Below are 14,282 nucleotides of genomic sequence, written 5' to 3'. Positions count from 1 at the left end.
TAATTGTGAAAGATATCTTTAAGCCTATACCGCAATTCAGACTAATTTTTGGTGATATCGGGTCGGTCCGTAAGGGGTAAAGTACTAATTAAAGTGGTGACTCAATACGAGAATGAGACTTGAACCCTTGATCTCTCTTAAAGAATGAGAGTGCCGAATCACTCATACCAATAAACTTTGGTTATCCAAACTAGTTATTAACCATTGCAACTTAGTTATTGTCTCCATCCCAACATTAAATTGAGTCAATATTGGTTTACAGAAACATTTAAAGCTTTTTGTTTTTTTTCGTTTTTTTAATATCAACTTGCTTAAGATAGAAGTGAAGGCGTAATCAACGTATAGCGTATAATAGCTACGATTGTCTGTACAAGTACAACAAGTTTGCCTATAAATATATCGTAGCAAATGTTTTGGCTGCACACATATATCATTTTACAACAATAATATTGCCCATACATGTCTCCCAGCTCAGAGTTAGAAACTAGCGTCAAATTAAAATTACCCTCTTATTTTCTCTTTCTTTCCAATTTATTAAGTGCCTCACCATGGAAATCACGAAACCACGTGTAGCTCTACTTGCAAGCCCGGGCATGGGCCACCTTATTCCTGTACTCGAGCTTGGGAAACGCCTGGTTATTCAAAACAACCACCATGCTACCATCTTTGTGGTGGCTAATGATACTTCAAGTGAACAATTATCCAAACTTGTCAACTCACCAGATTACGATATCCTCGACATCGTATTACTCCCTTGTATTGACATCTCCGGCATAGTCGGCACCGATGCCTCATTAGTTACACAAATTGCGGTTATGATGCATGAGTCCATACCAGCCCTTCGATCAACAATCTCTGCGATGAAATACCGTCCGACGGCTCTGATAGTTGACTTGTTTGGAACTGAAGCTATGGCTGTTGCTGATGAGTTTGAGATGTTAAAGTACATGTTCATTGCTTCTAATGCGTGGTTTGTTGCTGTCACAATATATGCTCCAGCTCTTGATAAAAAGGTGTTACAAGAGGAACATGTTAACCAGAAAAAGCCTCTCAAAATTCCGGGTTGCTCAGCGGTGCGATTCGAGGATACCCTTGAAGCCTTTTTGGATCCATATGGTCCAATGTATGATGGGTTCTTACAAGTCGGAATGGACATGTCAAAGGCTGATGGAATTCTGGTGAATACTTGGGAGGATTTAGAGTCCAAAACACTTGCAGCCCTGAGAGACTTTAACATGTTGAGACGCGTGGCTAAGGCACCTGTTTATCCAGTTGGTCCGTTGGCAAGATCGGTTGCATCATCGCCGGTTTCTGGAAGCCACGTAGTACTGGATTGGTTAGACAAGCAACCTCATGAATCTGTGATTTACGTGTCATTTGGAAGTGGTGGAACGCTATCATCCAAACAAACAATGGAGCTTGCATGGGGTTTGGAGCAAAGCAAGCAAAGATTCATTTGGGTGGTACGCCCTCCCTTGGATCATGATGTATTTGATTCTTATCTCACGGCTGGGAGCGGCGCCCTTAATACTGCTGAAGGCGCCTTGGATTACCATTACTTGCCGGAAGGGTTTCTGATTCGGACCCGAGATGTTGGGCTGGTGGTTCCCATGTGGGCTCCCCAACCGGAGATCTTGGCACATCCATCTGTCGGGGGATTTTTAACGCATTGTGGATGGAACTCGACGATGGAGAGCATAGTCAACGGGGTGCCAATGATCGTTTGGCCACTCTATGCAGAGCAAAAAATGAATGCTACTATGCTGACGGAGGAGCTTGGAGTGGCCATTAGATCTAAGGAGGTACCATCGGAGAAGAGTGTAGTGGGAAGAGGAGAGATAGAGATGATGGTGTGGAGAATCGTGGCGGAGAAACAAGGACATGCAATTAGAAATAGAGTCAAGGAGCTAAAACACAGTGCTCAAAAAGCTTTGATTAATGGCGGTTCCTCATATAATTCACTGTCCAAAATTGCCCATGAGTGCGAGAATAGCCTTCAATTCACGCAAGAGAAAGCTGAAGGTGCTTGATAAGCGGTGCATTGTGCTATCCAAGTTCCAGAGATTCTAGAATATTTCCATATTATTTTACTCACTTAATATATCTATGACTTATATGTATACGAATTAAATACGATTATCAATTACATTTACTCACTTAATACATACATATGTACACGAATTAAATATAACTATCAATTATATAATAATTTTCATAATAAATATATACATATAATATATATATAATAAATATAATACAATAAAAATACTCTAAAATCTCAGCCCACGTAGATCAATCCCACCTATTTTTTTAGCGGAAGTACTTATTGTATTCCTTCCTTTTTCCTATTTGGCTGTGACTATAAAAATTTGAGCATTGACGAACACATATTATGACTCTTCAAATGTGATGCATGCCATTGAATGAGGTCACGGGTGATTTAAATCCTCTCCTTCTCATATAAAAGATAACGGCACATGTCATTTAATTAAATTGATAGGCAAGATTGAGTTTGCTTTAACTTTTCTTATTTAACTTAAAAATATATCGTCTTGGCTCATAACAACTAAAATTCTAAGCTAACGTATAACGGACGGAGTATATATATATATATATATATATAACTATTCAAACATTCATGATTTCGCAAATAAAGTTCTCAAATTTTGGAAGAATTTGTAAGTTAACAATAATCACTCATCAATTGGCAAATTGAATTGAATCAAAACGATTGATCGGATCTGGTGCTTCCTAACAACCAGTTATACTAAACATCAATTAATCCATCGAATAACTCTTGCACTTACATTATGCCGAACACTTTCAAGTTGCCTATGCTGACTTTTTCCAATTTAACATAGAAGCTTGACAAGAAATCAGCCGCCACCATCATGCTTGTAGGATTCAATATTTTTCATTTGATCAAATTTATGACAAATCAATTAAGTGTAAAAAAAAGTTGGCAGGCAAGAGCGTTGGGCACTCTTGACATGGTAGAGAAAGCGAGAAAAATAAATAAATAAAAAGAAACGATTTTTGGGAGTTAACGTCCGTTTATTAAAATTTAAGTTTAGAGTTTTAGTTATACTCAAATTGATTCGTTTTTAATATTTAGTCAGGAAGGTAAGAGTAAACTCAATCCTATCCACTGATTTAATTAAATGACATGTGTCAATATCTTCTATAAATCTTAGGAAAGATTAGATTAGGAGAAGAAATTCTAGAATACATATGAGGTACCATGTTAACCATACAACAAACAAATAATGTCATGACATGTGTGCATTTATTTTAAAAAACCATCATGCAAGTAGTAGTTGTATTAAATTCAACTATACATATCATTCATACATCAATTGATTGTAATACATCTAAGATATTCTAAAATTTTTCTATTAGGAGAGGATGTGAATCCATTTTCTCAATATTAAAAGGAATTCATATTTAGTTCTAGTATTTGGGTCAATTATTCATTAAGTTAAGAAAATAGTCAAATTTTTATTTTTTTTCATTATTTTCATAGTTGTTTGTCTAATTTGAGACTAAAATAGTATTTTTGTCTCATATAAATTAAAATTTAAATAAATCTAGCATGCAAAAGGTAAAAATAAGAAAAGGGTTAAAAAGATTTTAGTAGACAGTAATATATATAATAGAGACTTTTTAAGACATGGTTTACCTAATGGTTAGAAGCACTTATTTAATCTCATGAGCTCTTATCATAATTTTTGTTATTGTTTAGTTATTTTTTTAGTATAATTTTTGAAGATTAAATGAGATATTTTGCCTCTAATAGAACAAACTCAAATGTTAAGTTTTCGAGAGAATAGATTGATTTTTTTTTAAATGTTGAAATATATAAAATATCATTTACTTATTTGACAACCAAACAACTAAATTTTTTTAAATAAAACTTTTGCTTGTAAAAACTGTACTAACATAAACTCTATTTAAATAAATTTTACTGAAAAAATTATACCAAAGAGAGGCTTAAAAAATCCAAAGACTAAACTATTGGCCCAAGCGCTGTGACCTAAAGAGTATTCATGCATAATTAAAATTTAATTGACTTCTTCAAGATATTATGTCCCCTGTCCTGTTTCGAGCTACAATCATGTTATTTTATTGAAAAGGTCAAACAAAAAATTTTCAGTGAGCGACCAACAAACCCCTAATTGAATTGGGCAGCATCTTTTCTGTTTAATCCTAAGATAGGGGTTTATTATTATCTTGTTTATATTAGACTTCTATTAGGCCTTAATTGTAACTTGCTTCTATTGGCTACTTTATTACAAATAATAATATGCAAAAAGAAATTCGAGTGAGTGAAGAAGCAACAGTGTGATGTCGATGGCGGCGCCACCTCGGTATTGGAAAAGAAAAGACAAGAAAATAATATCTCGTCTCACAAGTCTATAACGGCTAGCCGGCGTCATACGTATAATAAAAGCCAACCGCCATTGAGTCAACGACCTAGACTGCTTGACATCTTGCCCTTCGAGAGTTGCGTTTACGCGCCCTTCTCAATCCGGCATGCTACCAATTTTTTCAATCTGTGATTTGTAAATATAAATAATTTATTAAGAGGATGCATGGAGAAAGAGGGCAAAGAAAAATATGAATACAATCTTCAACAGACGTCAAGCTGAACTCGGAATCAAGTGATAATGCCTACAAAATAAATAAAGTCAGGGTAGCCTTTGGGGTTCATTGGCGAAAATACTTTAACGTTCAAATCAGGAAAAAAAAAATGGCGAACATTTAAGAATATTGGTGTTTGTAGATAAGATTTTACGGATTAGATATCAATCCATATTCGGTCCATGATTTTGCGAATTGTAAATTTTTAATCCAATCCAATTCACAGATTAGAAAATTCAATCAAAATCTAATACATATATGTCTGCGGATCGGATGCGGATTTGATATAATCCATATCCAATCTACCATTTTACGGATTAAAAATTTTTAATTCTATTCATTGTACGAACTAAATAAATAAAAAATCTTATATAAAAATAATTTTATTACCGATCAAATTCAAAATTAAATAAGATTTAAATAAATTAAGTGTTTAAATAAAGATAAAATAATACATTCAAAGTCTTAAAATATAACACAATGAAGAGAAAAAATCTCATTTGTTTAAATCAATACATGAAAATTAACTGTTTAAAAAGCTATATTTGTTTATTTAATTATTCTACTATTTAATCATGTTTATTATATATTATTATAAGATAAGATATGTATAGTGTTAATGTAACTACATTTTAACTTATTTATTTATTAGTAAGTAGTAACGCCACATTTACAAGTTTTATTTTTTTAATTAAATAAATAAATAAATTTTATTTTTTTATGGATTCGTGAATTTTTGTGGATTTATAAAAGTAAATTTATATCCAATCCACCGACCGCAGATTTTTAAATTTTCAATCCAATCCAATACATTAATCCACGGATCGAATTTTTACAGATTAGACAGATTAAGTGAATTGGATTAGATTCTAAACACTCCTATTTAAGACAGGGAGAAATTTGAAAAGGAGAAAGAGAGAGAAACTTAAAGAGGAGAAAGAGATAGAGAGAGAGAGAGAGAATTGTGAATCCTTTAACCTTCAAGTTCTCTTCCACTCGCAGGTGAACAAAGATAGAAGAGTCTAACCCACTCAGTATATGTGTCTTCCAGGCATTGGTCTCATTTTTCTCATATACGCCTCATCTAAGTAGATAACCATGCTGACTTGCACTTTTGTGGCACATCAACTACTCATTTCACTCTCGTTCCAAGACCGCAATCTCAAGCCAACTAACACTGCACCCTATTCACTAGACATTGCTCTAAATCTAGCAACTTTGGGTCTAGCTCTGAGACTTAACGTTGATAGGAATTTAATATGGACATTGGTTGATATTATCCTATTGAGATGTTCTCTTAGTGATATGACATTCCACACTTGTAGATTGTAATGATAAAAGTGATGACACTTGTAATGATAAAAGTGATGACACTTGTAATGATAAAAGTGATGCCGAGATGACAACTTTATGGCAATGAGACAGCCTCAACCATGTGCTTTGTGGAGGTGGCACCTATGCTTGGTGCCGAGATGACACATTCACCCGATTTCAAACTATTTGAATGATCCAAACATGTCGGCATATTTCATTTTACTGGCGCATTCAAGATATTTTCCTTCCTAAAATCCAAGACTTGCTGGTGGAATCAACTTCTAAGCCAGTGTTGTTTGTGAAACCTTTATGCTCCAAGAAATCAAATGATGTGTCGTGTCAATTATTTCATCGTAGTTCATTCAAATTCCGAGAACATGATAGTCACGTATCACTTACCGTGTCATCACAAAAATAGATCACTTTTTTTTTTTTTTTTTATCAACAAAAGTAGATCACTTGAGATGCATAAAGAGTTACTATGCATTAAGTAATTAATATGCAGTCATCCAATGAATTTTCATATTTAGATTTTACTGATAAAGGCAAACGAAAAAGTGAAACAAGCTTAAGCATCAGTCTCTATTCTTTTTCCCCTTCTTCAGAATTGCTTCTCTTCTGGTGAATGAAAACAATGGAGTACGGGAGTCAAAAGGGAAGTAACCCCAGGCTCCAAGGAACAAAAACAATCATGCGCTTGCAGGTTCAGTGGCTTTCTTCAGCCATGCCAACTCAGCTTCATCCAAGTATGGCGCTAGAATATCTCTACATTTTGAATGGTAGGCGTTCAGCCAATCTATCTCTTCAGGTGTCAATGACTTCAGGTTGATCATCTTTATCTGATATGGAGCCTGGCATAAGAAGAATCATCAAACATTAGAAAACCAAAACTTAGTTTGCATTCAACAACAGACTAGGCAAATTTCTGCAAGCATGGGCATGCCTGAAGCATAAAATTATATCAACTTTGACAACAGAGCCAACTGAAAGTAAAGAATACCAAAAGCAGGAGGACATATGTAGTGCAATTAGCAATGCTTAAGAAAATTATTAGCAGAATCGATAGTTGAACAAAAACTAAAACTCACATGAATCAACTTACCCACGTTATGTGCTCAAATGACAAGTAACCCTTATCCCCGAAATTAAATTTTGTATTGGCATCAGTGACTACAAGCACATTCTCCAATCTTATACCAAAGTTGCCATCCTCGTAGTAACCAGGTTCTGAGAAAGCATTTCATTACAATGAAAAATTAATCACAATGGTTTCAGCATTAACACATTTTCATTCTTGAACAAACTAAAAGAGATGCATGGGCAGAAATTTGTTCAGAAACAAATTTACTTGAGATAGGAAAAAGCTATGTCAAGTACTTCCCTTACGCCAATCAAGTAGTATTTTACAGTTATAAATAAAGGTCATGGTAACAATTTCTACAGCATTCAACAGAGGTAAAATATTGTTATACTAACCATCTGTTGCAGTCATGGAAGCATGTATTGGCACATTTCGAGGCTTGAAACTGATGGATTGGGGTCCTGCTCAGATAGTACAATTAAATAGATAAGAAAAACAATTAATAGCTTTTCAAACAAGAAAAACAACTAATAGCTTTTCAAACAAATAAAAGCACAAGGCAAGAGGCTGTAATTTACTGCTCACCTTCATGGACATTTAAGTAAGACCCAACTCCGTGACCAGTTCCATGTCGATAATCAAGACCATACTTCCACAAAGGAAGTCTAGCAAGAATGTCCAGGGTATGACCTATAGCAATGTTATTCAATCAATCAATAGACCTATAAAGCATTGTTAATCAATCAATCAATCGACTTTCAAACCAGATTTGACATTTTCAGGTAACTTCAATGTGGCTCTGAAATTACTGACATTAATTCCAACTGAAATAACTTATTTACATATGGTAAACAGATTAGAGAACATCTTGTAATACCGCAGGTTCCATTAGGAAACACAGCGTTGCCCAGAGCAATATGACCCTTGAGAACCTGCAAAATATCCAGCAAATCAAGCAGCCTCATTAAGAATTAACTTGAGATTGTCACAGCTTTCCGTTGCAATTCTTTTTATAAGAAACTCAAGATTATATTAAGGATGAATACTCAGAGAAGAGAAGTGGACCAGTTGTCCAACAAGTATGCAAAAAACTAAACTTTTTTGTACTTCACAAAAGTATACTGAATCACGCTATCTAGACCAGCGGTCCAGCCTTAAAGCCCTATCTCAGAAACCCATCCCAGTTGTATATCAACAGGGAATTAACAATTTATTCACAAATTTGTAAGTTCTTCCAGCAGAGGCAGCAGGGAAAATGTTACCAATTATCAGATAATGCGCCGCTAAACAAAAGTTGTGGAGGAGTTGGTTCAATGCCATTACTAATGGTGAACAACTGGTAGGGGCTGCCGAAGATCAAAATACTTTATGGCAGTGGTAATGCTTGTATACAGATAGTGATGGAGGCAATAACATTGACAAATAACTGAAGGTGTCCACACCAATAGGTCATCAAAGGTGTTATGAGAGCAAAGGCTGGAGAAAGTAAGAACAGTTATAGAATTTACATGCCCAATAAAGGCATGTAAGTAGCAGCTTACTACTGATTAAAGTGACTATATCAACTACAATGATGTTTATTTCTACATTATCCCTCCGTCCCCCCCACCCCTCTTTTTTCATCAAGAAAAATCTGGCTCCATCCAGCGTATTATGTCTTGCAATGTACACCAACTTTGAGGAACCTCTGGTGTCTGGTCATGAAAGGCCATGCTCAGATTGGACATTTGCATATGGGCCTTCTGAGGAGTCAGAGCCTCAAATATGTAATTGAAGAGCTAAAATTTCAAATAGGCAAAAGGAGGCATAATACAGTCCTGACCTTGATAACAAAAACAAAACATAGTGCCTGTGTTTTGAAATGCATAATACAATCAGGCACCTAACTGGTCTAGAAGTTAGGCTGAATTCAAGTACAGGATGAACTCCATGGTCTAAAAGAATATAAGAAAGAAAGGCACTAACCGCAGTATAGCATGCTTTCTCATGTGCTGAGGGTTTCCCAAAATGAAAAGTACGAGTTATATCAGTTGTTCCATCTTGATACTTCAATTGTACCATCAACATATCAATAAAGAGAGAAAAAAGTTAGAATTCAATGGACAACCTCAACATATATAACATTCCATGGACAACATGCAATTATGATTATTTGACAAACCTGTGCTCCTGAATCACATAGATAGATGCTGTTTGGATCCATCTCGGCACATGTTTCTGACTGTGGTGAATAATGCATGATGGCTGCATTTGGACCAACAGAAGAAATGGTAGGAAAGCTTAAGCCTCTAAAATGCTGCAATCATAAAAAATAAAAACAATCCTTGTTATGTTTGAAAAATCAAGAAGGTAGGCTGAGATCAAATGCTGCACTATATAAATACGATTCAGTAAGTAAACAAACCATGCCTTTTTTATTACCCTTTTTCCTTTGCAACCATTAAAAGTTCTCAACCTTGTTTTCTGATAATATGAAATGTTAGATATAACTACAACAAAAAATGTAGAAACCTTATACAAATTGTCAGAAAATTTGATTGACTATTGAGTACTGTCAAATAGTACGACCTTGGATTTCCCTCTGGCAAGCAAAAATATAGGGGTACTCTTTTTAATCTGCTTGTACGTGTAAGTAGGTAAGTATCAATCTTCAAAAATCTTTCCCATATCCCATATGAGAAAAGTTACACAGTTCTGGACTTGTATCTCTCCCATTTTAAATCCAAAAATTAGATTTTCAACCATCTCCCAAGATTCTAAAATCAGATTAAAATAGTTTCAGATATGTCTTCGAATGACACTTGTTCGTATGCTTTTATATTACATCTCACCCAAATCATCTACTTCAAATATGCCCACAATACAGCTTCCACTTTGATTTTTACAGTTGCAAAATGTGAAGATATTTTATTGCCTAAACTAGAGAACTAAAAAAAATTAGCGAAACCTATATTAGAAAGACCACAAATTTTCTACTCCTTTTGAGTAGTGCTTACGAGTTAGATGAATTTTTTTTTTTAAATCTATTGGCAGCATATGATATATTTTGGAAAAATTGAAGTTAGCATTACCTCTTTAGATGCTCGGAAACTCTCCAGCTTGTCACTTACAGTCACTTCGGTCAATTTCACGGTTCCCCTGCCAAAGTTCAAAAGATGAAGAAATGAATCAGTCATGTGAGGAAAAAAAAAAATTGTCTTCAGCAGCTTCGTGTACTCTGTGCAACAAGAAAACGAAAGATCCGATTTACTGGTTTCAGATAAAAACTTAATTAAATGTATTAATGAGATGTAATAGTTGCCATTTATGTTGAGATATGGCAATTAAAGACAAAAGCAAAATAAAAAAAAGATGTGAAGATACATGCAGTGCCAATACTAAAAACTAGAGAAGACAGAGGAAATCTTAAAGTATCATCCAACATCTAAGCAAGAATTAAATTAATCCAACTACAATGTTTAAAGAGGGGGAAAAAAGGATTTGAGTTTCTTGTCAAATATTTCACCTTTTCCTTGATGTCATTATACCATCATGTATAATGTATCACGTGATACATCACAATATCAACTAAAAATTTTTATGCACGGCCATAAAGTGCCAAAGTGAAAAATGAGGACAGACTTACGAATGTTTTTTCTCCTTTGTAGCCTCTCCTTCCAAGAAGTAACCAGAAGCACCATAAATCTCCTGCATCTGTACAATTGAGAGAAGCTTAGAATCATGTTTCAAGCTTAAGATTTTGTTCAAGTTATAAAAGAGAAAATAATTCAGACAATCAGGACAATGTTCATTAAAATTCTTGGAAACATAAAAAGTTCAAAGAACATAGATCTCATAACATACCTGCTTATCCAACCAAATGATATACTGCACAATAGCTGCACCATCGCGGATGTGGGCCTTTTTTAACCCATCCAACTCAACTGGGTTCTAAAACCATAACACATGCATCAGTAAACATAAATTGCTTTCTGAATTTCTTGTTGCAATAATAGCATTAAATGTGTTGATGTAAAATATTCTACAGTAACCTAAGATTTCGTTACACGGACTCATGCAGAATGCTGAACATTAGAAGCACATACAAATTTATAAAATCAATAAATAACTTTCTTTGGGATAAAATAAATAAAGCACTGACGAAATTTCTAAACAAAAATTGATAAACCAAAAAAAAAGTTCCAAAAAATACAAAATAAAACTCTATGAATACTAAACGCTAATTATGTTAAGAGCATTTAACAGCCAAATGTAAATAAGCAAAGCAGAAGCAAGTGAAAAAGAGCCCAAGTATATCTAACTTATAGGCTAAAAACCGTCGTAATGGTCCAAATTCCTAGCAATGGCAAGAAGAGCTCCAATACAACCCAGCAGCAGCAAAGTTAGGACCAAAAGCTGGGGCTCCTCAAGATTATTTGAATTTCATGCAATACCCAAGATCAAAATATGCCATAAAGTTAACATCACCCATCAAAAGCTCAAGCAACATTTACTTAGCTTTGTAGTATAAACAGGGTCCACATATATGTCAATATGGATGGATTCCAACTGGTACCATCCACAACTCTCTATACCACTTTGTCCTAGCAAATTTGTAGCACTAGACTTTTTAATTGGTTAGGAAATACAAGTACTACCTTTATAGCTTTTGCAAGAGCCAAAGGTGACTGCTGCAGAAGGACCTTATCAGAATTCAATTTTGAATACAAAGCATAGCTGCAAGAGTTAGGGTCAGCCCATATGAGATCAGATCCCTGTACATCAGCTGGAGGTTTGAGCTGATTAGACTGAAGCAAGACCACATCTGAGCTCACTGCGTCATAATCCCGCACTTCAACTCCACTTTCCTTCAAGAAGGAGATTACCTGTATACAGCACAAATGTATTGGATAAGTCAAATGTTTGCCCTACAAATTAATGTGTGTCCTTCTATGTATATAATAATTGCAATCCAGAGATTAGGACAGCATAAGTCTGATCCATGGTTTAAGAATTAAAATCAGATTCCACAATGGCGAGTCCAATACGGAATTCATACACAGCACAAACTGGACAACCCAACGTCCATGCATGAGAAGAGTTAATTAAAAAGGGTGTATATCATTCAGTTGAGAAGCCACTACTAAATACAGACATTCTGAGAAGATACAAAAAATAAAATTTTATAATACTGACCTCAGAAGACACCTTCCTCTTGTCAACATAAAGAAAAGCTGCGTTGGTTGTTACTATAGCAAATGCATGAACAACTGGGCAGTAGGGTACATCAGTTCCCCTTATATTATACAACCAAGCAACCTGAAAGAAGCAAGAGGGCTTGTATTTATTGCTACACAAAAACGAAAAAAATCTGAAAAATGGTGAAAATCCTAGTGATAGAAATTCTTAAGCTCAAGTCAAAAATAAAGGCAGAAGAATGGGATCAGTTATACGATAAATTAACCTCATCCAGAGTTGTGATGATGATACCACGAGCTTTTTCATTAGTGAGTTTTTCTCTCAAATCCTTCAACTTCTCTACAACAGAAGAACCAGCAAATTCTATTTGCTGAACAGTAACCGGATAAGTTTCCACTGGTGGTCGATTTTTCCAAACTTTGTCCACCAAATTGGTAGAGGTCTGAACCAGCTTCTGTTGTTTCTTTGCAAAAGCACGCTCCCACCTCTGTGCAGTGTCTATCGACACACACCAAGGGTCAACACCAATGGCCGCATCGTTTGGTAGATTCTAATAAAATCAAATGACAGGATCCACTTGATACCATCAAAAACTTTAAAACAATGAAAGTAAACAGATTATATATATATATATATGCTTGCAAGAGTAAGTAACAAAAAGAAAATACAGTGAGATTGTAAAACACTCATGAAATTAAGCGATCAAGGGACGAAAACTGAAAACTATATTTGATACGATTTCAAATCGAAGTGCTGGAAAATCAGAATAAAATGAACGTTTACATAACCTTAATTTAATTTCCATGAATAACTTCTTATTATTATATAGTAAAAAAGTCGGCAACTCACATTGGCCATCCAGACATCAACAGCGGGGTCCTCTAACATGCGCATAAGTTTCCACTCACCAGTAAGCTCCTGTGTTGCCTGCAAGAAATACCGTCCATCCGTCCACAGGAGCGCTTCATTCATTGTAATTAGCGCCAAACCTGAATCTCAATCGAAACAACATACACTTAAGAGAAACTCAATTTCACCTGAAATCTCCAACAATTTATAATCAAATTCCACATGTGACAATTAAAAAGAAAAAGAAAAGAAAAGAAAAGAAAAGAAAAGAAAAGAGTGAAAGAAACTGACCGGCACTTCCGGTGAAACCGGAGACAAATTCACGCCGTTTATCACGTGCAGAAACATATTCACTCTACATAGATCAAAATATTTAATACATTTAATTTTCTTTTAGACCAAAAAAGAAAACTCCAATATCATTCATATGAAAAGAAATTGTGATCTCAAAAAGATTACCTGGTGATAATCTTCGGAAGGAACGACGAGAGCATGGAGAGGAGGATCATGTGAGGACATAAGAGACCTCAAAGCAGATAGAATTTCCGCCATTGCTTTTTCCGATTTTTCTTTTATGTATTTAAATCTGATCAAATATTGTGATGAAACTGAATTTTTTGAGATGATTGATATGGTAGAGATTAGAGGATAGAGAGGGTGAGAAAATGAAGCACCTGCTATCTTGTTGGGAGTGCAAGTGAATTGAACTAAAAATAGTCCCAATTCTTTCGCAAGGGTGTGGGTGTAGTGTTAAATAATTTTCCAATTTCCGCTATTGACCTTTCATAAGGATGTTCTCTGCGTTTCACAATAAGAATCAAGTCCATATAGAATCAGATTATTTAGTATAAAATAGATTTGTTGGTATAGAATCAGATTATTTAGATATTTATTAGTATTGATTATTTAGATAATTTTTCAATAATCTTGATGAACTCATATTAAAATAAAAAATTAAAGGTGTTTGGGAATAAATAGAAGATTGGTAATGAAGCATATTAGTAATGAAGCGTCACGTGTCAACGTAAGGATTTATATCTATAAATAATTATCATAGGGTACTCGTCTTATACCATGTCCATTGATAATTGAGTTGGTAGACAGAGTATGTAATGGTAGAAATAAAGTGAATATTAATCATGTGAAATATTTCCATCATTCAAGGAAAATATTTAATTTGACAAGATCAAATAAGGAATATATTTCTGAAAAATAAAGG

At 34.6% G+C, this 14,282-nt stretch overlaps 2 protein-coding genes across 3 annotated transcripts; one reads left to right on the top strand and one right to left on the bottom strand.

Annotated features, from left to right (window-relative positions):
- Positions 1-437: 437 nt before the first annotated feature.
- LOC18037076 (UDP-glycosyltransferase 72E1) lies at positions 438-2,105 on the top strand. The gene has a single exon (XM_006425668.2). The coding sequence runs from the start codon at positions 549-551 to the stop codon at positions 2,028-2,030; it is 1,482 nt and encodes a 493-aa protein (XP_006425731.1). The 5' UTR covers positions 438-548; the 3' UTR covers positions 2,031-2,105.
- A 4,315-nt stretch (positions 2,106-6,420) lies between these two features.
- LOC18037205 (probable Xaa-Pro aminopeptidase P) lies at positions 6,421-13,866 on the bottom strand. 2 transcript variants are annotated; one of them, XM_024180504.1, is made up of 16 exons: positions 13,523-13,866; positions 13,355-13,418; positions 13,064-13,203; positions 12,480-12,764; positions 12,212-12,334; positions 11,674-11,901; positions 10,880-10,966; positions 10,662-10,729; positions 10,108-10,174; positions 9,198-9,332; positions 9,002-9,082; positions 7,914-7,968; positions 7,622-7,726; positions 7,432-7,497; positions 7,058-7,182; positions 6,421-6,806 (listed from the first exon to the last, which is right to left on the bottom strand). In XM_024180504.1, exons 1-16 carry the CDS (start codon positions 13,613-13,615, stop codon positions 6,645-6,647), a joined length of 1,884 nt encoding a protein of 627 aa, XP_024036272.1. In that variant the 5' UTR covers positions 13,616-13,866; the 3' UTR covers positions 6,421-6,644. The 2 variants fall into 2 exon arrangements, 1 of the variants encoding a protein (XP_024036272.1); XR_002904601.1 differs by lacking the exon at positions 6,421-6,806 and having other exon boundaries at positions 7,157-7,182; positions 7,879-7,968.
- Between the last annotated feature and the right edge of the window lie 416 nt (positions 13,867-14,282).

This window comes from Citrus clementina, unplaced genomic scaffold (genome assembly GCF_000493195.1).
Source record: "Citrus clementina cultivar Clemenules unplaced genomic scaffold, Citrus_clementina_v1.0 scaffold_7, whole genome shotgun sequence".
NCBI lineage: Eukaryota > Viridiplantae > Streptophyta > Magnoliopsida > Sapindales > Rutaceae > Citrus > Citrus x clementina.
The sequence above is the reverse complement of the archived record's forward strand: the minus strand, read 5'-3'. Positions and strand labels throughout refer to the sequence as shown.